The sequence below is a fragment of the Rousettus aegyptiacus genome, unplaced genomic scaffold, assembly GCF_014176215.1.
Source record: "Rousettus aegyptiacus isolate mRouAeg1 unplaced genomic scaffold, mRouAeg1.p scaffold_m13_p_2, whole genome shotgun sequence".
NCBI classification, from domain to species: Eukaryota; Metazoa; Chordata; class Mammalia; order Chiroptera; family Pteropodidae; genus Rousettus; species Rousettus aegyptiacus.
Genome location: NW_023416295.1, coordinates 14,910,904 through 14,935,506, shown reverse-complemented (window position 1 = coordinate 14,935,506; position 24,603 = coordinate 14,910,904). Strand labels below are relative to the sequence as shown.

Here is a 24,603-nt window from a genome sequence, read left to right as displayed (position 1 = left end):
ACACAGACTTGCACGCTCACACAATCCAATAATGCAGGCAGGTAGATACACTCTACAAGGATATATTCATGCACGGGCATGCACACATGCTCATGCGTGTGCACACACACACGCACACGCACACACACGGCAGCCCCGGCTCTGACCTTGTTGTGTAGAACGACGACGTTGTGGGGATCTGCGTTGAGCCAAGTATCCATGGCCTTGCAGACACTGCAGATCTTCTCCAGGGCTGGGGTGTGGAGGTCGGGCCAGCCAAATTCCAGGACCTGCGGCCGGGGCCAGGAGTAAGTAGCAGCAGAAGCCCAGAGTGCCAACCAGGGCGGCATGGACAGCATACACCCCACGCTCCACCAGCATCACGGTGGCCATCAGCAGCCTGGTCTCGGTTCCTGCCCTGCGCATCGGCCCAGCTGGGAGCTGGGGGTGTGGAGGCAAAGGGCACACTGACCAGGACCAGAGACCCTGGGCCTGTGTCTCAGCTCCGACACTGGCTCTCTGTGGGGCCTCAGGCCAGTCGCGGCCCTTCCCCCAGCCTCAGTTTCTCATGTGTGTGCAAAACAAACGCTTGGAAATGATGATCCAAGGTCCCTTCTACATGACGTTGACCTCAAAAAGTTCTGGGGCCTCCAGCACTGCCCTCAAGTTCTCCTCCCATAGAAACCCCAAGGCCTGGCTCGGGGCAGAAGAGGGCAGAGGGAAGGGCTCCCGGCTGTTCGCAGCTCTTTTCCAGGCCCTGGACACACACCCCGTTGTTTTTTCAGGCCGACCAGAGAAGGGGTCAGAGGGCAGATCTGAACGGCAGTCTTTGGGCACCTCGAAACTTTCCTAAACTCACGGAACTTTACAGTAAAAGAGAACTTCTGCTTGGAAGGGCCCAGAGATCACACCTAATCTAGCCCATCCACTTTCAGAGGTGCGAACGGAGGCCCAGAGAAGTCTGTCACCTGCCCAGAGTCACACAGCAACAGGCACCAGAATCCAGGAGTCAGCAGCAGACGTCCCGCAAAGCCCCACACACAGCCCACCAGGCATGCAAGTGACAGCTGGCGAGAGGAAGGTCTCCATCGGCCATTCCCACCCAGTTTAAGTCCCAAATACCTTTCGATAAAACTGAAAAACCTCAAAACTCCAGCCCCACCTCAGAGATTCTATGAGTTCTCCGGAGGGGCAATCACCATTTCAAGCTTTGTTGTCTGTCATTTGTATTATGGAAACAATGACTATATCCTTTCCCATATCCCAAATAGGAGAAGGCACTGTAACTTTGAACAGGCTTTGCAAACTGTCACAGCACTTTCCCCCAAGATTCTAACATAGGATCCGCAGGGAGGGGGAGCCTGCCTGGTCTCCTTCTCTCCCCAAGTCCCTACTCGGCATGGGCTCACCTTGGCATGGAGCTTCGTGATGTCAGGTCTCCGCTCAGAGAGGTTGAAAAGCTAGGAGGAGGAAAGGGAAGAGACCGTGAGAAGGCTCGCGCAACTGCTCTCCCCCTGCTGAAAATTCTACCCACACCTCAGCATGTGTGAGATCCCATCCGATAAACGCACACGCTGACCAAAGGGGACTCAGTGACAGGAGCTCAGGATAAAGACGGGGAGAGAGAAGGGTAGACACTCGGCCACTCCCCTCAGTGAGCAGACGGCCTGAACTGAAGATAAGGTGGGATGGAACCTATCTCGGGTCCCACGTGCCACCCCCAAGGTGGGCATCTCCCCACACTGAATGGGACCGCTGGTGGTGGTAAGTGCTAAGTATTTAGCCACCTCTGGTTTCCAGTCTACACGTGAACTTTAGAACCTCACCCTGTGAAGATGCAACAGCTCTGTGGTCAGATGCCCTCCACCAGAGGGTGCAAGGCATCCCGGGAGGACGCCCTCTCAGACCCTGACACCCCTCTCTCCCAGCAGGTGCTCTTTGACACCTCATCACATCCCCCCCACCCCGACCCATCTCTGGATTTCCTGTCTCCACCTCTACCTCACTGCCTGAGAAAACTCAAAGGCCACTGTGTTGGCTCCTGGGGAGAACAGAGGACTGCGGAGTCTGGACCAGGCAGGAGAGCGGGGAAGGGTGGTAAGGCCCAGGAACTCGTGGAATCTGGGACTTCTGAAATCGGGAAGGACCTTAGGTGGCTTCTAGTCCGCTCTTGAGCTTCATAACGGAACACGCTTCATCATGTTAACAACAGTTACCTCTGGAGCGTCCCCAGCCTGCCAGCCTGTGCTAAGGACTTCACCTCTATCAGCTGGCTCAATTCTCTCAGCAACCTTAAGAGGTAGGTAGTGTCATTAGACCCATTTTACAGATGGGAAGCCTAAGGCTTAATGAGGCTAAGTGGCCGAGATTAGACAGTAAGAGCAAAGCCAGCATTTGAACCCAGGGCTTCCCCACATTTAAAGCCAGGTTCTCAATGCCCGACACACCTGAGGGATGGGCCTCTGTAGTGAGCTGGACAGCATCCCATAAAAATTCACATCCACCCGGAACATCAGAACGTGGCCTTATTTGGAAATAGGGCCTTTGCTGATGTAACTAGTTAAGGATCTGAAGATGAGATCATCCTGGGTATAGGGTGGGCCCTAAATCCAATGACTAGTGTCCTTATAAGAAGAGAAGAGGGTACACAGAGAGTCACAGGGAAGAAGGCCATGACAGGGGCAGAGATTCGAGTGATGCAGCTATAAGCCGAAGGTCACCCGGGATGCCGGGAAACATGAAGCTCGAAAGAGGCCAGGCAAGATGCTCGCCTGTGGGATGCAGAAGGAGCACGGGCTTGCCGACACCTTGATGTGGAGCTGTAGCCTCCAGAACCGTGAAAAAATAAACTGTTGTTTCAAGCCCCTTAGTTCATGGTAATTTGTTACAGCAGCCCCAGCCTCGCCCAGCCAGTTCTGCTCAAACATCCGAGTGACCCCTCACGGCTGCAAGGTCTGGGCCATGGCTCAGTCCACATGCACCTCCCTAAAGTGGGCCTGAGCCCTCCTCTGGGGCCCAGATGAGTCCGATCCCCGGGCCGGCCTTTCTAACATTAGAGGAGACCACCAGAGGCCACCTCATCCACATTCGTTAGGTGATTCTCCTAGACCAGGTACTATCCCAGTATCAACCACACAAGGTCCCGCACTCTGCCACGACTGTGCCCTAGGATTTCTCAGAGGTGCCGACGGCGTGCCAGCTCTGCCGCTTCCTGATGCCGTGACCTTAGGCGAATACCCCACCTCTCTGTGTTTTAACAAAATCTGCTTCCTAGCGCTGTCCCGAAAAGCAGCTGGAACGAGGCTTGGCTCATAACAAGCGCTCAATAACGTGACCTCTGATCGTTATTCTCTCCTCCTGGTCAACGCGCGCACACACACGAATGCACACACACACGCGTACATGACTTGGTGTCAGATGCTTCATTCCAGCTGCACATACTCCTTATAGCAGAGTCGGGCTACATACAGGAGAGACCAGGGCCAAGGGCAGGCGAATGAAGAGAGGAGGAAGAGCTGGCTGTGGGTGAGTGGGCAGGGATGCCAGCAGCGGGAGGCAAGCAGAAAGGGCAGAGGGGCGCCAGGCAAGCAGGTGAGAGGCCCGTCCTCACCAGGTAGCTGCCTCCATGTTTGGATTTGAGCATCTGGGCCACCTCGCGGAGGTTGCTCCGGAAGTTCTCCTCGTTGGCTGTGCTGGGGAAAGAGACGGCGATGATCCTCTCCGTGACATACACCAGGTCCAGCTCACAGCTGTCCTCCATGGTCCGGTTCACACTCATGTTCCTGGGGAGACAGGCAGAGAAGGGCTTCTAGATCAGAATCCAGTCCCGCCCCAGGGCAAGGTCCCGATAATCTACACCCCTGCACACTGTACGTGGCCTCTATATCCAATCCGAGGCGCTTGGCTGCTCCCTGACCCAGAACCAAGACCCTCTGGCAAAGCGAGTGCAGCCGTCAGGGACAGCCGGAACAGAGCCGGGCAGGGGTTGGCAAGGATCTCAGGCCACATCGAAATCAAACAGTGATGACACCAAACCTAGGTTCCCACCAATCCTGTCAACACTGCCTTCACCCTTGATCCCAGAAGTCAGAGCTGGGGCCAGAACTGGCCAGGACCCAGGAGTCCAGCTCTACGTCCCGACACACTTCAGCCACCTGGTCTGGCAGAAGCCTCTCAAAGGATCCCAGGACGGCTCCAGAAGAAGGAGGAGGGCCTGAGTGGGTGCTCTCCAGCATCCCGGAGCTGCGCCTTCTGCTGCCCTCCCCTTGTTCCGAGGCTGTGGAGTGGGCGGGGAGGCCTCTCAGGGGAAGGGGCAGCTCAGGTGACATGCTCACCTGGGCTCCGGGTAAGCCAGACCACAGCACACATTCCAGCCCTCCCCAGAGGCAGGCCAACTCCTGCCCTTTGTTCCCTGGCTTTCTCCCCACCTCGCAGCTACCGCTGCTGCCAGAGCGGCTTTGGGGCAGTGGTCTCCCCAACTCTAAAGGCCCAGGAAGCAAAGGGTGCAGAGCCTTTGCTGGTGCTGTAAGGGCCCCCAGACAACCCAGTGCCATTTGAGTTCCTCGGAGAGGAGAGGAACTCCTGGAGTGGGCACTGGATGAGGGGAGGCAGGGGCTCACGGTTTCCAGGGGAGGGTCTAGGGTGCCCCTGGGGTGCTGATGGGAAGGGGAAATAGACACTGGGATTCCATTCTGAAGCCCACCAGTAGCTTCTAGGGGTGGGCAACACTCATATTTCAGTGGGGTGAAGTTGGGACTGGGGGAGCAGAGGGACAAATACCACCGGGGTATTTCAAAGTGATGGGGCAGCACTGGGGAGGACAGCTCAGGACACCAAGAAGTGGGGCAGCATCCACGGCTCCACCAGGGTTAACTCTGAGCCCCACTGTGTAGATGGGGTTTGGAGTGGGGGAGCCAGGGGTGGCGTGAGGCTTCTCCATGTTGGCAATGCAATGACAAGACCAAGTGGTAGACGGGCTGTGGGCTGCGGTAAGTGTGAATGTGACCTCTGAGCCTAGGCTATTCCTCATCCCTAAGATAAGCTTCTCACGGCAGCCTTTGGAGGTGGCGCTCCTACCTCAGGCCCCTGCCTACCGGCCACGGAACAGCGCCACCGCCTGGACAACCTCAGCACTGCACTCTGCACCCACCCACCCACCCAAAAGTGGTTCTCAGCTGTGGGGGGATAAGGGGATATCCTAAAGGGCCACTCCATCTGTGGGCAGCTGGCAGCTGGGCCACAATCTTCCAGGGGCTTCAGCCACACACCAGGCCTTCCCCGGCTGGGGCCCCATCTTCCTGGGGCCAGATTCTCACTCATCTTATGAGGCAGGGAGGGAAGAGCCCAAGACAGAGAACCAGGGAACCTAGACACAGAGAAAAGAGGCTCTGTACCAGCAAGGCCCCAAGTCGCCTGTGTGTGACCTTTAACAAGTCACCTCATCTCTCCGAGACTCAGTTTCTTCATCTGCCCAATGAAAATAAGAGACTTACCTTGCAGGGTTGTTGCAAGGAGTAGATAAGATTATGCAGGAAAATAAAGAATCCAGCTCAAGGCTGGCTTCAAGCTAGAACTCAAAACATGACCCTTTCCATGTACTATCTTCCTGCGTCCTCCCATTGTGGCTTCACGTCTGCCCATGCTCCCTGCCATTGGCTTTATGACTTCGGTCTCAGAGACCCAAGGGTATGACTTGCCGGGAACACCCACAGTGACCTCACTGCCAGCACCCCCACCCTCTGCCCCCTATAGGCCAGGCATACCTGATAGGCTGGGGATGGGGCTGGACACTCGGGGTGACTCTGGTGGCGCCCTGGGAAAGAGGAGAGAAGCAGCATTATGGAGCAGGCAGAGACCCAAAGCCGTCCACGGCGCAGTCAGTGCCGTGGGCAAACACAGGTCCTCCTCTCCTTTCTCTGCCAGCATTCCAGGCCTGGCGCCCTAACACCACAGCAACAAAGCAACCCAAAACCGAAGCAGTCGATACCAAGTCCGCGAGAGTACACCTGCCTGCGTGCAAGACCCCAAAGCAACGGGCTTTCCTTCCCCGAGCAAGGGGAAAAAATCCCAAATGCTGAGAATGGCCCCACGCCGGGGCCGGGGCCATCTGCACTGAGTGTACACTCAATAAGAGTCACTAAATTGATGGAAACCCGTTTCGTCTGGGCTCACTGGCCATCGTGGCGGCAGCCCTGAGCAGAGAACGTAGGTTGCAAGCATGAAAGGCAGGAAGGTGAGTGACAGCACCGCTCTGTGCAACTCTAAACCTTTCCCCTCGTCCCCTTTAAAGCAGCACCTCCGAGGCATTCAATCAAGAGTTCAGAGATGAGAGTAGCCAGGTGGGATGTAAACCAACCTAGAGCAGCTCTACACAGCACACCGTGCTCCTGAGGACCCACCGCCCATTGTCTGTGACCCCCTCACCCGCTCCCATTTCCGGGGTTGTCAACTTGCACAGAACGACACAAATGGACCCACTTTGGCATCCACAACATCCCGGGGCACCCCGATGACGTGGTGATGAAAGCAGGGGGTCAGAGTCCCACGAACCCCTGACGGGCAGCCTGGCATCACTCAACGCTCTGAGCCTGTGTCAAGTCATGTGTCAAACAGGTTGTTTGAAGACTAAAAGGAAGTATGCATACAAGGCACTTATATGTCGTTACCGTTATTACGGCAAATACAATTAAAAGGGCGGCGAGAGATACAACCGAACCTTCGCCTATATAGGGTCAAAGCCCTGCATCATGGCTTCCACCACCAACCTCCACAGGGCTGATCCCTCAGCCACCGCATACGTGCAGGATCAGACACCCAACTGCTAGAATCCCAGGCCCAACCAGAATCCTCCGAGCCCACTGGCATTTTCCAAAGAGCCCTGGGCCTCCCCAAAACCAGCCTTTCCCAACCACAGAGTTGCAGCCACCTCTTGGAGGATGCAGGACCTCAATCTGCCAAGGAAAAGAGAAACTGAGGCAATAGTGACTCACCCCCAAGTCCTGACAACCAAGAAGGTTCACCCTCAGACTTCAGGCTTGGCCGCTGGGGCCTCAAGAAGAGGAAGCCCCTTCAGCCCTTCCCGGGCCCTGCAGCGCCAACAAGATAGGGGTGCGTGGGCCGGGAGGCCCAGCTCCCAGCTAAGAGGAGGACTCCCCATCCAGCTGCCCGTGAGCAGGCTGTGCCCAGTCCCCTCTGCTTGGGCTGCCGCCCAGTTCTGAACAGCTCAGCCCCGGCGGGCAGCAGGAGGAGGAAACAGCCAAGTGGGGCTGTCGGGGAGGAAAGTTTCTCTGTCTCCACAGCTCTCCTGGCCCCGAGGACCTGGGTTTGCATGAGTCAGGCATGTGCTGGCAGTGGGGGGCATAAGGAGGGGTGGTGTTTGGTTTTCAAGACCCAAACTAGGCTGTTCCAAAACTCCCCACCCAGAGGAACGCAGAAACCCAACACTTCATCCATCTCCATTCCGCTGGTCCCTGACGAGGAGTCGCTGAGCCTCCCCAGGCCGTAGGCCCTGCTCCAGGCCCCAGGGCCACCCTGCTATAAATAGCCCCTTGGGTATCATCTGTTGCTGATCCACAGCCACTTTTGGAGGAGGCCACAACAGCTGCTTCAAACAACTGGAAGCCACAACTGTAGCCAAGGCTTGAGGTGTGGCCAGGCCACCGGGTCCAGGACCAGTAAGCCACAGGGAGACAATGGGATATTGAGATCGGCTTGGCAAAGGGACTGGGGAGCAGAGGGGAGCTTGGAGCCTCCGCGGCACAGGGGTGAGAAGGACGAGCAGGGCAGGAGAGCTGGCTCCCGTTTCTCCACCCCCCTTCCCAACATTACGACACTCCACATTCCTCAGCCTCCCCACCCCAAAAAAAGCCAGAGAAGATAAATAAAAACTTGGCCCCAACCAAGTCTGGCCATGCCACCTCCAGAGGTGATAAGACAAAGTCCAAGCCTGTTCTGCTCCACCAGGCAGGCTAGAGAAGGGGAGGCAGGGGAGGGAGCTGCCCTGGACAGTGACCCACTGCAGAGGATGGGGACGAACAGCTGGACAGTCATCCCCTGATGAATCACTGGGCTGCCCTCTAACTGACGGGCTTCCTGTTTTCCGCAAAGTTTGCGGGACATGTGACTCTCGCTGGCAGAAAGCAGACATGCACGGTGACACGTCCGAGCATCGGTGGACACAGAGCCACGGGGAGAACCGGAGAACCGCAAGAGGGCTGGGGGGCGAGGGGGGCTGGAAGCAAGCCCAAGCTAATGCGCCACAACACACAGGTGACCTCACACACAAGGCCAGGCTAGAGACGGGCGCCGTCCGGCGAGTCTGGTCATGCAGGTCTTTTTCAAGAGGGCCAGGAGTCAGTCGAGAGACATGTGCCCGGGAATGTTCTAGGCACTGGAGACCAGAGGAGGAGGAGCCGCTGACCTCAGAGTTTAGATTCTATAAAGAAAGGTATTCGTCAACGGAGCCCTGTGAGTAGTAGCCCCCGGACCTCACTGACGAATCTGTAAAAGGGGTCCAGCACAGTCCCACGTGATATCACATGATTTACCTGTTCCATTTAGAGCCCTTAGGGAAAGCTATCAAGAGGGCTTTACAAAGAGTACTACGAAGATTTTATTTTAAAAAGAAAAATACGCTCTCCGTCTGGCTGTAATCCCTCTCTCGTCCTCTCAAAGCCCTTTTACCCACATGGCTTTGAATGTCCTCCCAGCCCCTCCCAAGACACAGATCAATAATAGAACTTTTGATCTAACTCCCTGGGTATGGGGAAGAACCCTCTCTTATCGTCACCAAAATTATCTCTCCTTTGCTGAAAGGACACCACAAAAGGAAATTCCACAGCCTCCCCAGAACAGGGTCTTGCTTCTCTTACTACCCGGAAGTTCCTCCTGGTATCTAACCCTCACCCTTCCTGCTGCAGATCCAGCCAATTCTTTTTGCCTTGGTCCTCACTGCTGATCACCGCTCAGACATTCCTGAGCGCTCAAGGGCCATGACCCTAGGCTCTGTTATCCGCCTTCTTCCCCACCATACAGCAAAAAGCGGGAACGCCAGGGCTTGGGTGGGGTTGGTCTGTGTGGGAAGAGTCCTGCCTCCCTTTGAGGTCCACAGACCAAACACAACAGCTCTAGACCAAAAGAAAATCTGTTTCCTGAGCCCCAGTCCCCAGGGGGTCCAGTTGGGAGCAGTCAGCAACGCCAGGGGGTACATGTCAGGCAGCCAGAGATTGGTGACCAACCTGCATCTGGGACCCGTTCCCATTCCTACATCTCCTCTGGGGGCTGTGGCCACCCCCTCCCCTTGACACCAGCCCCTCCAGCCACACCCCTTCCTCTCCCCTTCCTGCCCGCAAGCCTGGATTTTTCCAAAACAAAGTGCGACACAGCACACCATACATAAGCTCCACGACACACCAGCGCGTCAGAGGAAAACAGCCATTCCTGTCCTGTGAGTCCTGGGCCGCAGGCCAGAGACAGGAAAACAGCTCAAAAAACACGCACATTATCACAGCAGTAGGCCCAGGACTTCAACCATGCCACCTCGAAAACAGGTCCCCTCACCTGGGGCAGACAGCAGGAGAGCTCGCTGGATGGGGAGGGGACTGATTCAGTGGCTCCGGAGTCATCCAACCTGGGACAGGTATTTGGGAACCTTAAAAATTAAGTTTCCTCTCCTTCTTTGCAGTACCTGGGCCATTTGGGATCTGCTTACCCCTTACCCATCCCTGACATGCACATTCATCCCAGATCAACAGAACTTCCTCCTAAAAAAATACCCCTCCAGTTCCGACTAAATGGCCACCTCTCCCTTCCCCAGGACTGAGGTCATATACACCCTCACGTCAAAAAGTTCTTCATAACGTCTAACTTCGCCCTCTCTCACTGCAGCTGTATCTTACGGGATCCATTGGCCCAGGCTGGGGTTGTGGGAGCAGCAGCTCTAGGACTTAACTTATAAGAGTTTGCAGGCCATTGGCTAAAAAGGTTTGGTTCACACACCATCGCCCTGTCCCCCTGGCCAAGGGTTGGGAGCCCTGGAGAACGCCAGATCCAAGCAGCGGTCCCAGGAAGAGATGGAAAAGGTGTTCATCGAGGTATCGAGCCCCTTCAAGCCTCTGTTTGCTCATCTACAAAATGGGGCCATAGTATCTGCCGTAGGGGATGTCATAGGGATCCAAAAATACACAGCCCAGCTCCTGGCCATCAGTCAAAATAACAGTAATAATAATAGCTAACATTTATTGAGCACATATCACGTGCATTAAGCTAATGAACCCTCACTAGTAGATACACAAAAATTAATTTCTCCCCTGCATCCCAGCCCCAGAAACATCTCAAACTCAGAACAGGGCCCCTCCCCACCATGTGTACTCTGTGCCCACAGGACCCACTCACACCCTGAACAGAGCCCCCCCCCCACACACTAACCTGAGGGGCATGCTCCTGCTCCTCCCGGACTGCCCCGCCGTGCAGGGCTGCCCCGGGCAATGTAGCAGTGGGCTCGCCACAGAAGTGCAGCAGCCTGCGGGAGCTGCCTCCCGCGGCCCCGGCGCCTCCCTCTGGGGCCCTCCCCACTGTGGGTCAGGCAGCTGTCAGATGATAGGGCCTCATGCCATCAACAGCAACCCCTGTGCCAACCGCCAAAACCACTCCCTGTTCCTCTGCAGATCAGGGCGAGTGAGGATGGAGAGGCCAGCAGAAGGGCAAATTGTCAAAGAAGGGTGGGTAGGAAAGAGAAAGGCCCAACTCTATGGGGTGTCTGCCCCTAGGCTCAGATGTAACCTGGCTGTCCTCAAGCTTGGGGACAAGCCCCGACATAAGCACTGCTCAAAGCAGGGTCCCCCTCCCCCCCGTCTTCCTCTGGGGTCCTTCTGTTTGAGGAATTTGCTCACTGACTTCCACCAAAAATGCATGGCAGGAGGAGCATGGTGGGACCAGCTGGCCTACCTTCCGGCTTCCTTCTCAGTCAAGGGCACTCAAGCCACACAGAGGATTCTGACATGTTCAAAGACTTCTCTCTCCAAAGAAACAGGGCCTGAGTTCCCCAAGGTCTGATGACCCTCTGAAGGCTCAGGAGTCCCTCTTCGTCTCTGTCCTCATTTTCTCTTGCCACAGTGCTGCTCATTCCCCTTGCCCTTCCCTTGGTGCCACTCGCCCCCTGGCCAGGCCTCACAGAGCACGCCTCGCTCTCCCTTCCCGCCCTGGCAAAGTGATGGGCAAAGGAGCTCCGGATCCAGCTGAGCTGGAGGCTAAGACCAAGACCAACACTGAGACCCAGAGTGTAAACAGATGGGGCCTGCTCACCATCCCGTCCCCGTCTGCCCCGCTCAGCAATGGAGCTGGGCAACCCCTGCCTGCCCTCTGGAACGGACAGCCACCAAACAAGACAGGTACAGACAGCACCCACACACCACCATTCCCTCTGGGCACCAGGGGCCCAGCCACATCCTTCTCCACCGCCTCCCCGTACTTACGTCTTCCTCGAGGCCTTTCCGTGTATTTCCACCCCGGAAGGCTCCTTCTCCCTGGACATGGAGAAAAGGCAGGCAGAGAGTAGAGTTAATGAACGTAATCAAAAAGCATCAGTCTTTCGCCTGCTGGGTTTGTCTGGGGCGGGGAGCGAGGAGGTTGGCAGAGGGGCCTCGTGGGGACTGGGTTGTTTATTTCACATTTCTTTTTCCACTAAAGTCACCTCAAAGCTCACCAAATCCACCTCTCTACATCTTGCAACCACTCCTCTGGAAGACAGTATCATCCCCATTTTGCAGATAAGAAAACTAAGGCACAGACAAGCTCTGGACTCGCCTATAGTCAGTCACCCAATTAGAAGCAATGAGAAGCATGGAGGAGTTAAGATTTGCAGCCAAGTCCTCGGTCTCCAAGCCCATTATTCCACGCCGGGCATTGCCAGAGACCTCTCAGTTGCTAGCCTTGGCTTCCCCGCTGCAGGGCCCACCCGCCTTCTTCCCTTCCTGTTCCCTCTCTGCTAAGTCAGAAAGATGTTTGGAAAGATCTCCTGGCTTTTTCACTTTCTACATATTTAATAGAGAAGCCCACATTTAACCACTGGCTTCGCCCTCTCCGCCTGCCTCGTTCCCTAGCAATCCATTTCCAAACACACAAAGGATGGTCAGTCACCCGGCTCCCATGTCCCCACCATTTCCCCCAAGTTCCCCAAACCTACTCCAGAAGAATGTCCCCAGACACATCTGTTCACTTTCCCCAAATCCATCTTCCGCTTTCGAGCCTCCCCGGGCCATTCCCCGCCGCCCCGCCCCGCCTGCTGTCACTCACCGCGTCTACTACATTCTTCGGTGCGCTCTCGGTGTGGATGGGCTGTGGACGAAGGGAGAAAACAGTGTGAGGCTTCAGGACAAACGTCCCTAGATTGTCCTCTCTCCAGGGCTGGTGGCCATGACAGCACAGTGCCTCCTGAGGCAGGACGTGAGGCCACCTCAGGGCTCAGACGTAACCTGGCTGTCCCCAAGCTTGGGAAGCACAGTTTGGAACATGAAAAACATCCTATTGGTGCTAGAAGCATCCAGTTTGACAAACCTCACTCAGGCCTCGGACTTGGTCACTAACCCTTTAGAAGGAACAGGGAGCGAGTAACAGCCACCCATTCCTAGGGGACAGGCATTTGCACCAACTCTGAATCATTTATTCACAAGAACCCAGTACCATTGTTTCCTTTGAGCCCCACTTTACAGATAGCAGAAGTTAAATGAGTGGCCCACAGTCATCAACTCCTAATCAGGACAACAGGATCTGCTCCCCACCTTGGGTTCTGGGCTTCTTGTTCTTCGTGTAAAGTCACAGCAGCCCAGAACGAGACGCAGACCAGAGCCCTAAATCTCCAGTGGTCTTTCAAGGCCCCCACCACTGGCCCTACCCCTTAGCAGACCTTGATTTTCATGCCGCAAAGCTCTGCTCCATCCACACCTGCCCCCTAGACCCCCTTGCTTAGTCCCGCATCCAAGCTTTTGCTTGTAAAACAGCTTCCTCTCTTTTCCTACAAGCTCTCCCCCTCCATGAAGCCCTCCCTGACCACCAGAGCAAGGACACTCTCCCACCTCTGAACTCCAACAAGCCTCTCTGCCTATGCACTTTATCTGGTCCTTAGCATATAGGAATATGTTTTATTCCCCAACTATTGTTTTATTTGTGGTTCTTATCCCATTTGCCTCCAAAACAGATTCGAAGGAGTGTTTTTCTAACTTAGTTGCCATATTCCTAATGCCAAGAACTATGATTTATGGATACTGGGCCATCAACAATCACTGGTAGACTGATCTTGCCCCTCACCCCTGTGCCACCACCCCCCTGTCTAGACCAACAGAAGCACTTCCTCCTAAAGGCATCCTGAAAAGTGGGTTCCTTAGGAATACCCCAAAACAGGAGAGAAACTTCCCATTCCAGGGAAGTTTCTGACCAGTCTCTAGGGTTCCGTTTCCAACTCGGTAAAGTGGTTAGAGGGGCCCTTGCGCCACACGGAATGTCATGGTCATGATAAAAGGCCTCTGCTGACATGAGTGTAGACCAGGTTAAGACAGTGTGCCTCAGACTAGGAAACGCCCATCCCCAGGACCTGAGTAGTGAGCTGTTCATGCCTGAAGACAGGGGAATGGACAGAATGACCTCTAAAAGGTCTGGCAGCTGGAAGGAGAACTGGGCCAAGACAAGCGTGGAGGAAGAAAGCCGGAGAAGCTAGAAGCAGTAGCGCTTGCTCTTTTTGGAAACAGCCCAGATTTTACCCCTACTGCCTAGAAGATGGGAGACCAAGGCCAAAACTTCCTTCCAGGAGATGAAACCTCCTGAGTAGTTCAAGGCCAAGGCAGTTTGGAATGGATGAGAAAGGACAGGATCCAGGGATGGGGTGTGAGGTGGGGAGGTGTATCAGCCGGCCCCTCCCGCCCCCAGGTCGACTCACAGAGAGTCTAAAGATGGCTCTGAAGGAGTAAAGAAGCCACATTCTACCCCCTCCAAGCCCTAATCTTCACCCAGCCACCTTCCAGAGCCCCCACTGCTGAGCCACATATCACCGGGCAGGGGGCAAATGAGCCCGCTGGGAAATCCTGGTCCTCTGATCCCTGCCCGTCTCTTCCGGTCCAGGGCTCTGTAACACTCCCATGGAGATTGTGGGATGGGCAGGACAACCTGGCTGCCTCCTCTCCGGCCCCCTGGGGGGAGGGGGACCACTCCTGGAGAGCCGATCACAGGGACCTTCCACGTGCAGAGACTACCCAGCAGAACCAAGACCTGAGTTCAGCAATCCCAGCTCCAAAGGCTCACCTTTCACAGTCTGCTGAACCAGCCTCCCTAGATAGGGTGGCCGGGAAAGAACAGAAATGGGGCCAGATGGAGAAGCTGGAGATGAAGTGCCTGCCCCAGGCCATTACCGGCCCTCAGGAGCCCTTGTCCTGCTCTGGGTGAAGCCTCTTAGGAGGCCTCAAGTTTCTGACTCCCCACAGAGCAGAGTGTGCACCACAGGGCCTTGAACTTGAGTGTACCTGAGAATCGCCTGTGTTGACACACAGGTGCTGGGCCCTTCCCAGAAGGTTGATCCAGTAAACCTCTGATGGGACCTAGGACTGTGCATTTCTAACAAGGGTCCGGGTCCAGGAGTGACACTTTGAGAAGCGTGGTTCTACGCTGACAGCACTGGCAGCAGACCACCAGGGCCACGTCCCGACTCTCTCTACTAACCGCGTGACCTCATGCAGGTCGCTTCGTCCTTGCTGCTCCTCGATAGGACGGCATGGTGCTATGTTATGAGAATCGAATGAGAGGAAGCACATAAAGCACTTAGAACAGGGCCCGGCACTTAGGAAGCTCTCAGTGAATGCCAGCAGTAATCTATCCTCTCTGCCCCACACACTCTGCAGGCCGGGGCCCTTTCCTGGCCCACCTTACCCCACCTTGACCCTCCTGCCCCAGCCCTCCCTGGTCTGACACAAAGCAGACCAGAGAGTCGGAGTCAATATCAGAAACCACAAGCCTCAGCAGTGCAAGAGAAACTTCTCTCCCTGCCAGCAATCATCTGAGCACTGTCCCCTTGGCCCCTGCCCCCTCCCCCGTGCCAGCTGGAGGCCGGCCATAGGAAAACGCTTGCCAGCCATCAGATGCCTTCAACTTACTGGTGGAGATGCTTTCCGAGGAGTTAAAATTTTCCAAAAACGCTTCCTGACCTAAACACCCAGTGTTTTCCTGCAATGTTTGCAGACATAACCCAGCATGCATGCTGCGTTCCCCACCCCTCCCCTCCACCCTCGTCCTCCAGGGACTGAAGCTGTGCTTCTCTGTTTCCCATGAGCTGCCAGTTGTGGGGCGAATGAGAATGACAAGGCCAGGGACTGGTCACATGAGGGTGGATATCTCCTGAGGCCACCCCTGCCCCAGGCCCTACAGGGAGGCCTTGGTATGTTATAGGGAAGCTCCCAGGCCTCCTGAGCGGTGGCCTCCTGAGGTGGCACCCCCAGAGCTCCAATCGCCGGCAGAGCCTCACGATGCCTCAGCTGTCACCGTACCTTCATCACGCACACATGTGTACACACACACACACACACACATACACACACACGCCCGTCCTTGCACACCACTCCTCAGAACATCCGCTCTGAGAAGGACTTCAGACACCAAATCCTCCTTCCCCATTTCACAGCCGGGGAACCTGGGGTGCAGAGCGGTATGACTCGCCCAGCTTCTCAGGGTGAGGTTCATAGCAGGACTGGGGTTGGCACCAGGTCTTGCAAAGCCCACCACTGAGCTTACCTCGCTGCCCCTCAGCCCCGTCCCCAGCCAGCCTGAGGTAGGGTCAGCTGGGCGCCTCCCTGTGGGCTCTTCTCTTCCTTCCCTCTGAGGCTCAGCTGCAGAAGGACAGAGCAACTGGAGTCCAAACTGGAGCGGCGACCCCACATCCAGCCCTACCCACAGGACGTCCCAGGACGAACCGTGAATCTTAAGAACCTGGCTTTCCAAAGCTGAGGGTAGCTGACCACAGTCTTACCAGGGGTCTTCCAGAATGCCCCTTGCCCCCAACAGGACAATTTGAATCAAGCTCAAGAGCAAGTTGGCAGGATTTGGATCTGCTGCCACTGGACAGCCCAACCTTGCTCTTCATGAATCATTCTGCTCTAGGGTCGCAAACCTAGGAGTCTGGAGCAAGGCATAGTACAAGGCATTAAGGGCAGAAAACACAAGGAAGTATTCACTCTCAGGGGGCTGAAATGCACCCACACAGCCTTGAGAGCAACGCCTCCTCGAACTTCGCACCCTGGGTGCCTCATTAGCCTCCCCCTTCCTGGTCTTGGTTTGGAGATGCCTTTTCACAATGTTAATGCAATAACAACAATTATTCATTAGCGCCAATGCAACCCTGGGCATAGTATTGGGCTCTTTATTTCCACGATCATCAATCGTCACAACCATCCTCATAACCAATGGGCACAAGGTTTACAGTTGAGGAGACTGGGGGTCCGTGAGATTAAATGATTTGCCCAGGGTTACACAGCTAGTAAGTAGGTAGGAGAGACGGTATTTGAACCCTGCTCTTTACACCCCTCACTCTCCTTCTCCTCTCCCTGGCGACAATCTTCGTTCGGTTCCTCTTCCCCTTAAATCAACTGCCCTCCTGTTGAGAACAAGATGTCTGCGACTTAAAAACTAATTGTCTCAGGTCCTCAGGAGGAAGAGACATATCCAATCCACTTCCCCAGGAAGAGGAGCAACGGGCTTCGGGAGGAGAAATTGAGATCAGACCTCAGAGTGAACCTCCTGAACGTGAGGGGTTGTAAACCACAAGGCGGATAAGGGAAGCTGCACATCCTTCCCTCCATTTTTTTTTTTTCCAAAAAAAGACACATGTGCTCTCTCTCTCTCCATGCCTGCATTTACCCCACCACCAACTGTGTGCACCCCAGGAGGGGCCATGCTGCAGAGGCTGGGGGGTGGCTGGGATGATTGCCCGGAGGCTCACGAAGTAGGACATGTCGGTGGCCTGCAGGGAGGGTGGGCTGGGAAAAAAATGTATCTGTGGGCTGCTGTTTTGGAGGAAGGAAAAGGCAGAGGGCCATGTTGGGGGGAGGTGCCGGAGCTTGATCCTGGGGGGTGAGTGGGGGGGGCTGGCGCAGAATGTGGACTCAGCCTCCAGAGGAACATTCCGTCCAGAAATTCCTCATACCCTCCCCCCCTTCCACCCCTCCAGTTCTCCCCACTCTTGCCCCCTGGGAGGCTTGGAATCCGGGCAGTTTTTCAGGCCAAAAAGACCCCGTGACATCACATCTCCTGCCATGGCAACGAACTGTGAGGTCATGGGCAGCGCTGCCTATCAGGAGGGGAAGGGAGCCGCAGATAGGGGCATGGGGGCTGGGATGTCCGCGGCCCCAGGACCCGGAGCAAGTTATTCCAGGCTCACTTGTTCCAAAAATAGAACCCTAAGCAGATGAAGGGACGGGGCTGAAAGCAAAAGGAAAGCGCAGGGAGGTGCCTTTCACTGGGCACTGAGAGGGGGCGGGGCAGGGGTAACACATTCCATACCCACGGCCTGTTAGGGGGCGGATCATCAACAGGTAACAAAGCGACAGCAGAAGGAGCACTTTGAACCCATTTTGGCAAATGAGGTAACTGAGCTTCCAGGGCGGTTGGTGGGTCAGCTCCACAGAACTCGGGCCTGCACCCCGAAGCGTGTGTTCCCCCCTGGCCATGTGTTATTTCCCACCATCCTGGGAAGTGGGGAGCGGAAGAGGGAACAAGGGTACGGAGCTAGAGGGGAGGTGTGGAGCAGACAGGCTGGGAGGGGAGCAGGGCGCCCGGGGTTCCCTGCGTGTTGGGGTGAAGCTGCAAGAGGGGCCACATCCTCTCCCAGGCAGGCAGAGGCCACTAGAGAAAAAAAAAAAACAGGCTGGATCTCTTTAAATGGAATGTGATGCCTGATTTTCCCTGCACTCCTCGGGGAGGGGCCCGGGCAAGCCCACTCCTGTCCTCAGGCCTTCCTCAAGTCACCCAGAGGGACCCAGCGCCCAACTCCCGGCTGAGGCCGGAGAACTTCAGGTACTCAAACCCCACCTGCTCGCAAGCGCTCACCAAACTGGCCCTAGCCAGACCGGAATATTTCTCACTCCCTCCTGCTACATTCCTCTCTGCACTCTGTTCTCTGCATCAGCCAGGGCACTAGGAGTCTGTGCTTCCACAGGCCCGTCCTCCAGGCCCCTCTGGCTGCCCTTGCCTGAATCCTCTCCATCCCATACTGAGCACCTGCACTAGCCTTGCCTGGCCTTCCCAGGCCTCCTCCTAGCAGCTGAGCCACACCCCAAAGCTGGCAGCCACTTCCAGCTCTAAAACCCCGCTTTGGGTCACTTCCCCACTCAAGGACCCACGAGGGCTCTTAGTGCTTGGCTAATCAAGTTCAAGTTCCCTTACATGGTTTTCGGACTCCTTCTTTATGTGGCCCCTTCCTCCTCGGGGAGACTCCACTGCCTTTCCCTGTCCCCCCGACCTGCAGCTTCTGCTCACACCTCCTCATTCCCTACCACGCATGCCATGCCGTACCGGTTCCCACCTCTATTCCCGCACGCAGGCTGTTCCCACCGGCACCCCAGCCAGAGACTCCAAGGTAAAACAACACTGCCTGGTCCCCATATCCCCCCAGCAAGGGCCCTGGATTTGTCCAGGCTCCCATCAGGCTTGGCAAGGCCCTGATTCCTCTCTATTTCAGCCCCGCCACCTTCTGGAAGACCCGCTCTCCTCCTCCCCTGCTCTCTTCCACTTGCTCAAAGTCTAAACTGGACTTAGAACAGGAGACAGACTTCCTCAACCATCGCAGCGCAAACCAGTTGCTTGCTTCCCGGGACCCCAAAGCCCCCTCTGGTCAGAACCCCCAAGTCAGGCATTAATTAGTTTCCGCCGTACAGTTCTCTCTCCCTCTCCCACTGGGCACGGTCCCCTGAGGGCCCTTCGCCCAGCTGGGACCTCTCCCAGGAAGGGGATGGGGAGGCGGTCAGCACATTCATGGATGCCCTGACCTCCAGTGACCATGTCCACTCACAGCCCAGCCTGAGGACAGAACTTCAGTGAACCCTAAGGACGTCCACCCAGGGAATCCCCAGGGAAAGAACCTTCTATTAATACCCACCATACCCCTAACAAGTGTCAGTGAGTGTGTGTTCCAGTGACTGACAGCGACCAACTCCCCAAGACAGCCCTGTTGGGCCATGTTGGGTGTCTGAGCTTTTCTTTATACCCAAGCCTCCTCCTCTCTATAAGTATCTACTAGGCTCTACTTTGAAGAACAACAGAAAATAAGCCAATTTGTCCTTCGACACGTTCTCACTCCCATTCTGTACCTGCCCCTTATTCCCCTCTCTGCACAAAGCTGCCTGGGCCTTGCTAGGAGTTCTGACGCCCCTCACCGCTCTGGGGCTCCTCTTTGGAAGGCAATGCTCAGAGTTGGCTCTCTCCTCTGAAAATCAAGGTTCTCTTTGGCTCATGTCTCCTGGCATGGCTCCATTTTCCAGAATCTCCCAAAGATGCTCACCTAGGGCCTGCCCAGTACCCTGCGGTGAAATTCATCGGGACCTAGAGTTCAAACTAATCAAAACGGCACCTAGCCACTTTCCGTGATGGAGAGCAGGACAGCAGAGCCAGGACTGAAGGGCCCCGCGCCCTCTTCCGGGCCAGTTAACATCACATCTGGCCTCTTCCACGAGGCAACGTGATGCCTTCTCGTCCAGATCTGACGCCGGGCACCTTGAGAAAGCCATTTGAGAATCTCAGCAGCACCACCTCATGCCCATTAATGTGGCTACTATAAACACACGCACATGTACACGCACGCATGCACACACGCACACACACAAAATAGAGTTTTGGCGAGGATGTGAAGAAATTAGAACCTTTCTACATTATGCCTGGAAAAATAAAATGGTACAGCTACTGTGGGAAACAGTATGGCGGTTCCTCAAAAAAATAAAAAAAAAATAGAATTACCACATAATCCAACAATTCTACTTCTGCGTATATACCCAAAAGAACTGAAAGTAGAAACTCAAAGAGTTTCACAGCAGTATTATTCACAATAGCTAAAACGTGGAAGTAACTCAAGGGTCCACTAACAGATGAATGGATAAGCAGAATGCTGTATACACATCTAATGGAATATTCGGCCTCAAAAAAAGGAAATTCTGACACAGGCTACGACATGAATGAACCTTGAGGACATTATGCCGAGTGAAATAAGCCAGTCAGTCACCAGTGAACGATATGGTACGATTCCCTTTATCTGATGTACTCAGAGTCATCGAATTCAGACATAGAAAGTAGAAGGGTGGTTGCCAGGGGAAGGTTGGGGGGGGGGGGATTACGGTTTAGTGGGTGGAGTTTTTGTTTTATAAAATGGAAAGCGTTCTGGGTGTGGGTGCTGGCGACAGGTTGCACAATGATATGACCGTACTTAATACCCCGACCATGCACCCCAAAATGGTGAAGATGGTACGGCACGTGTATGTTATCGCAATAAAAAGCTAGATTTTAAACATCTCAGGGCCTCAGTTTCCTCACCTAAGAAAGAGCAGGCTTTGACTAAACGGCATCTAACGTCCTCTCACTCCTGTGGCTCTGTGCCTCGTGCGCGCCCACCTGTCTTCTGCAGGGCCTGGCACCCCGGCAGGCAAGAGCCCTGCAACTCCACGACGAAAATAGTGCCTGGCACCAGGTAAGTGCTCAGGAAGTGTTTATCAGTTGAATGGACGGGAGACAGGTGGACGGAGACCCCCTCCACTAAATCCCAGGCCCACTGGCAAATAGAGAAGCTAGCTAGGTGGACTCTTGGCTGCCGGCGTTTAGAAGAAATCCAGAAGAAGTCCACCTGGCCACATCAGGTATTTACATCAGCAGCAAGGGTATCTGGGAAGAAAGTAGAACCAGGAATCCAGATCCCCACCCCTGAGCTAGCCCCCGTACTGCTGTGTGACTGTGAACCAGTCACCGAGCCTTTCTGATCCCATTTGCTCCTCTGCTCCCTGTGCCCCTCCCCCAACCCAAGATGCACTCACACCTGCCCAGAATTCAGCACAAGTCACTGAGGGCTCTGATGGCCCAGTGTCATGGGCAGGGCTTTGAAGACCACAGATGCTGCACAAGTGAGAGAGACGTTTGTCATTATCAGCAGCTACCAGGGCAGGATGGTCTCCAAGGTGCCAGGCGGCTAAAGCAAAATCCCAAGCACAATAGCTCTGCGACCTTAGGCCTTAGGTCCCCGTCTGTGATACGGAATAACCACAGCATCTCTCTCACAGCGTTGCTTTGAAGAATAAGTGAATTTATTTTTGTAAAGCTTTCAGAAGTTGGGCAAATAGAAAGTTCCACACAAGGGTTAAGTTTTCCTTATTGCTCTGATTACTAAGCTATCATTCCCCATTCCCTATTCATTCCCCCCACACACACACACACACAGACGCCCTGCCCCGACCTCCGACTCACAAGGACATTTCTAGCACCATCTGTGGGGCTGGCCTGCCTCCCCCAGTCCAGGTCCCTTGGATGCCCGGCTGTGTGTGCGGAAGGGCTCAACATCCGGCCGACCTCGGTGGCCACTCCGTTTGGCTATCACCCTCGGGAAATTCCTTTTGACTCTTATTTTTCAGAAATCGAGAAAAGCTGCCTCAGCGCTTTCCAAGGATCAGGAGCATCCGTGGCGAACAAGGCCTCTCCCTCCTCTCTCCTGCCACCCGCCGGGGGACCCCGCAGGGGGGCAGTGACCCTAGGCCCCTTCTGCCCAAAGCCTTGAGCAACGGCTATTGAGTGAGACAAAAACACAGGTTGAAGATTAAGCCACTTTGCCCTGGCTGGCCTGGCACAGGCAGGGAAATACGTTTGGCCGGCAGGGCCTAGAGGCTGGGCTGAAATCCTGTGCCATAGGGTGATGGTCCCAGTCCCAAGGGAGCAGGATTTAAGCAAGATGGGGGGGGGGGGGGGCTGGGGACATACAGAAAACATGACAGACAGACAGAAAGACATAGACACACAGTGTGAGGCAAGAGGGAGGGGGCAGGGATGCCAGAGACCAGCCCCACAGAGGCCGAGGGGCAGGCAGAGAATGGAAAAGGAAGGAAAAATACTCCCGCCCTTTCCTCTCTCTTGTGAACCTGCTTGGAGCACTTGCCCCTCCGCTGCTGCTGCTGCTGCTGCTGCTGCGAGGAAAACAGGTGCCGAGTGCTCTCTGCGGGGAGCCGAACTTTCTCCTGGTTTCCGCGGGCCACTTTCCCACTTCCCAGGGACAACACAGAGCCGCTAGCCGGAGGCCGGTGCCCTAGTAGACCCTCAATGCCCATCAGCAAGGAGTAAAAGTAACAGCGGTTTAATCTGATTAATCATTTAATCCGTGCCAGGCCGGCCGAATGCCTTTCTTCCAGCCATTCAATAAATATGTATTGAATACCTACTGAGTGCCAGACAGTGGGGATACAGCAATGAACACGACAGAGAAAAAGCCCTCGTCACCATGGAGTTTACATGCTGATGCCTGGGAGCCTCCTAAATAAGATAAGCAAGTAAGACCTTAGCCTGTGAGACCGCGATGCATGCTGTGCGTGCTGGTGCAGGGGGCAAAGAAACCAGGGAAGGAAGGTCGGGTCGCTAGGGGAAGGGAAATGCTGACATCTCGGTAAGACCCGTTGGGGCTGGGAAGAGTCCTGCGGGCATCCGTGGGGGAAAGCAATACCAGGTAGGGGGCATAGCAAATGCAAAGGCCCTGAGGCAGCCTCCAGCAAGAAGGCCTGGAGCAGAGCGAGCAAGGGAGAGAGCTTCTCAAATAAGCTGAGGCTGGAGGGGAAACTTGTGCAGGCCAGTGGAAGAAACTTGGGCTTTTCCGCCAGTGAGGTGGGCGGGCATTCGAGGGTTCTGCATGCCAGACAGTGGAGATACCTAACCTTAAAGGGCAGATACAATTGCTAACTCCCAATCTGCAGAGGGGAAACCGAAGTCCAGAGAGGTTAAGCAATATGTCCAAGGTCACAAGCCCAGGGACTGAAGAACCGGGACCCAGAGGGAGGCAGTCGAACTCCCTAGCTCCTGACCACTGCTGGGGAGAGTTCTTAAAAAGCACAATCTGGTGTCACCTCCGTGAAGGTCAGGGCCCCCTGCACAGGTCGGGTACGTCACAGAGACAGGAAGCATCCATGACCTCGCTCAGGCAGGAGCCCCTTCTGGTACAATCCCGCCAGCTAGAATGCCAGCCTGTTCACTTTTGTCCCAGTTCCTGACCCCTCCTCACATTAACAAAACTCAGGAGCCTCCCCAGTGGCCAGGCATCTGGCTTCTGCCTGGAGATCCCTAAACCCTGGACCCCCCAGCCATCCGAGACCAGCCAAGGACATTCTGTTCTTGGGGGCAAAATGGCAGCTGCTTTGGAATGATGAGCCATTCGCTCACCCAACCTCGCTCCTCTCACCCGCCCTCCATGGTGTCCCTCTCTGATCACAGATTTCTCACTGGCAGCTCCGAGCCAGGCCCGCACACTCTGGCTTCAGCCCCGAGCATCCAGCCCCCACCCCACTGCTATTTTCAAATGACCTTCGACTGGGCTCTGTGTGAATAACACCCTACATCTGGAGCAGCACAGCTTGGGCAGAGCTGAAGCCCAAAAGGGGTTGAGCCCCGTGAGACAAGAGAAGATGGGCGCCTGCAAAGAAGGGAGCTAGCTCAGCAGGGTGGACAGAGAGCAGTGCCACCGCTCCGGGTCTAAGAGGTGTCCAAAAGTCACAAGCACAATCACACACTTCATTCCCTTAACGACCCTGAATGGAGGGAAAACTTACCAGCACGGACTCTTGTGAGTATCTAGTTCAGTCTCTCTCTCTGACAGAAAGGGAAACTGAGGTCCAGAAAGAGGGCAGGACCACCAGCTCATTGTCCCATGACAAATGGACATTGGAGAAGAGAAGGAGACCAGATGGCCTAAGATTCCAATATCCAGTCTGAGCAGGTCGCCACACAGGTGTGCGGACACCTGCAGCTTCCTGGGCCCCATGACACCCTCGCCCCCTCTCCCAGACCCCACCTACATCAGTGTCACCACCAACCCCTCTGCACCCGCGGATCGGGTTGTGCACACGGGCCTACATGCACGCACACACATGCATGCGCCTGACCCTTTCCCTTCTAGCCTCCAGGACCCTGCCTGCCTCCGGCAGTGGGTGGGGAGCGGGAGGGACCTCCGAAGGGTAAGAAGGCAGTGAGAGGGCAGGGAGGGAAAATTCCCAACATTCCAAATCAGCCCAGCTGGGATCAGTCTGGAGCAGGCTGCTCTCCACAGCCCACAACTCACAGGAGCCCTGCTCACCACCTCCCCCCAACTCCTCCACACACAACCCCCCCCCCCAACCCTTCCATGCTTTTCTGGAAGCCCAATTAGAGGAGGGAGGGAGGAGTGGGGGACACGAAGAGAGAGCAGAAAAGCAGAGTCAGCCAAAAAGCTTGGAGATGGACCGAGACACCTGAATGTGAGTAACTGCCTAGGTAGGTGAACTCTGGGTCATGCTGTCCATCCCACTGCCTCCAGCTGAAGGGTACCTGACCCCAGACCAGGCGGATGGAAGATGGCATCCCCTGGTTCTATAAACAACAGGACAACAG

The 24,603-nt window shown here is 55.4% G+C and overlaps 1 protein-coding gene across 14 annotated transcripts in view; it reads right to left on the bottom strand.

The window, feature by feature from the left end:
* The window catches only part of TNS1 (tensin 1), a 187,007-nt gene that overhangs the window by 83,873 nt on the left and 78,531 nt on the right, over nt 1-24,603 (bottom strand). For 11 of the 14 annotated variants that reach the window (XM_016156683.2, XM_016156676.2, XM_016156675.2 and 8 more), the window contains 6 exons: nt 12,271-12,312; nt 11,451-11,501; nt 5,742-5,791; nt 3,590-3,761; nt 1,389-1,439; nt 147-269 (listed from right to left, as the gene is read on the bottom strand). In XM_016156683.2, coding sequence (XP_016012169.2) covers nt 147-269; nt 1,389-1,439; nt 3,590-3,761; nt 5,742-5,791; nt 11,451-11,501; nt 12,271-12,312 — 489 coding nt within the window. Of the gene's footprint in view, nt 1-146; nt 270-1,388; nt 1,440-3,589; nt 3,762-5,741; nt 5,792-6,968; nt 9,259-10,404; nt 10,782-11,450; nt 11,502-12,160; nt 12,195-12,270; nt 12,313-24,603 lie in introns of those variants that run through there. The other 3 variants (XM_016156684.2, XM_016156689.2, XM_016156688.2) reach the window with 3 other exon arrangements.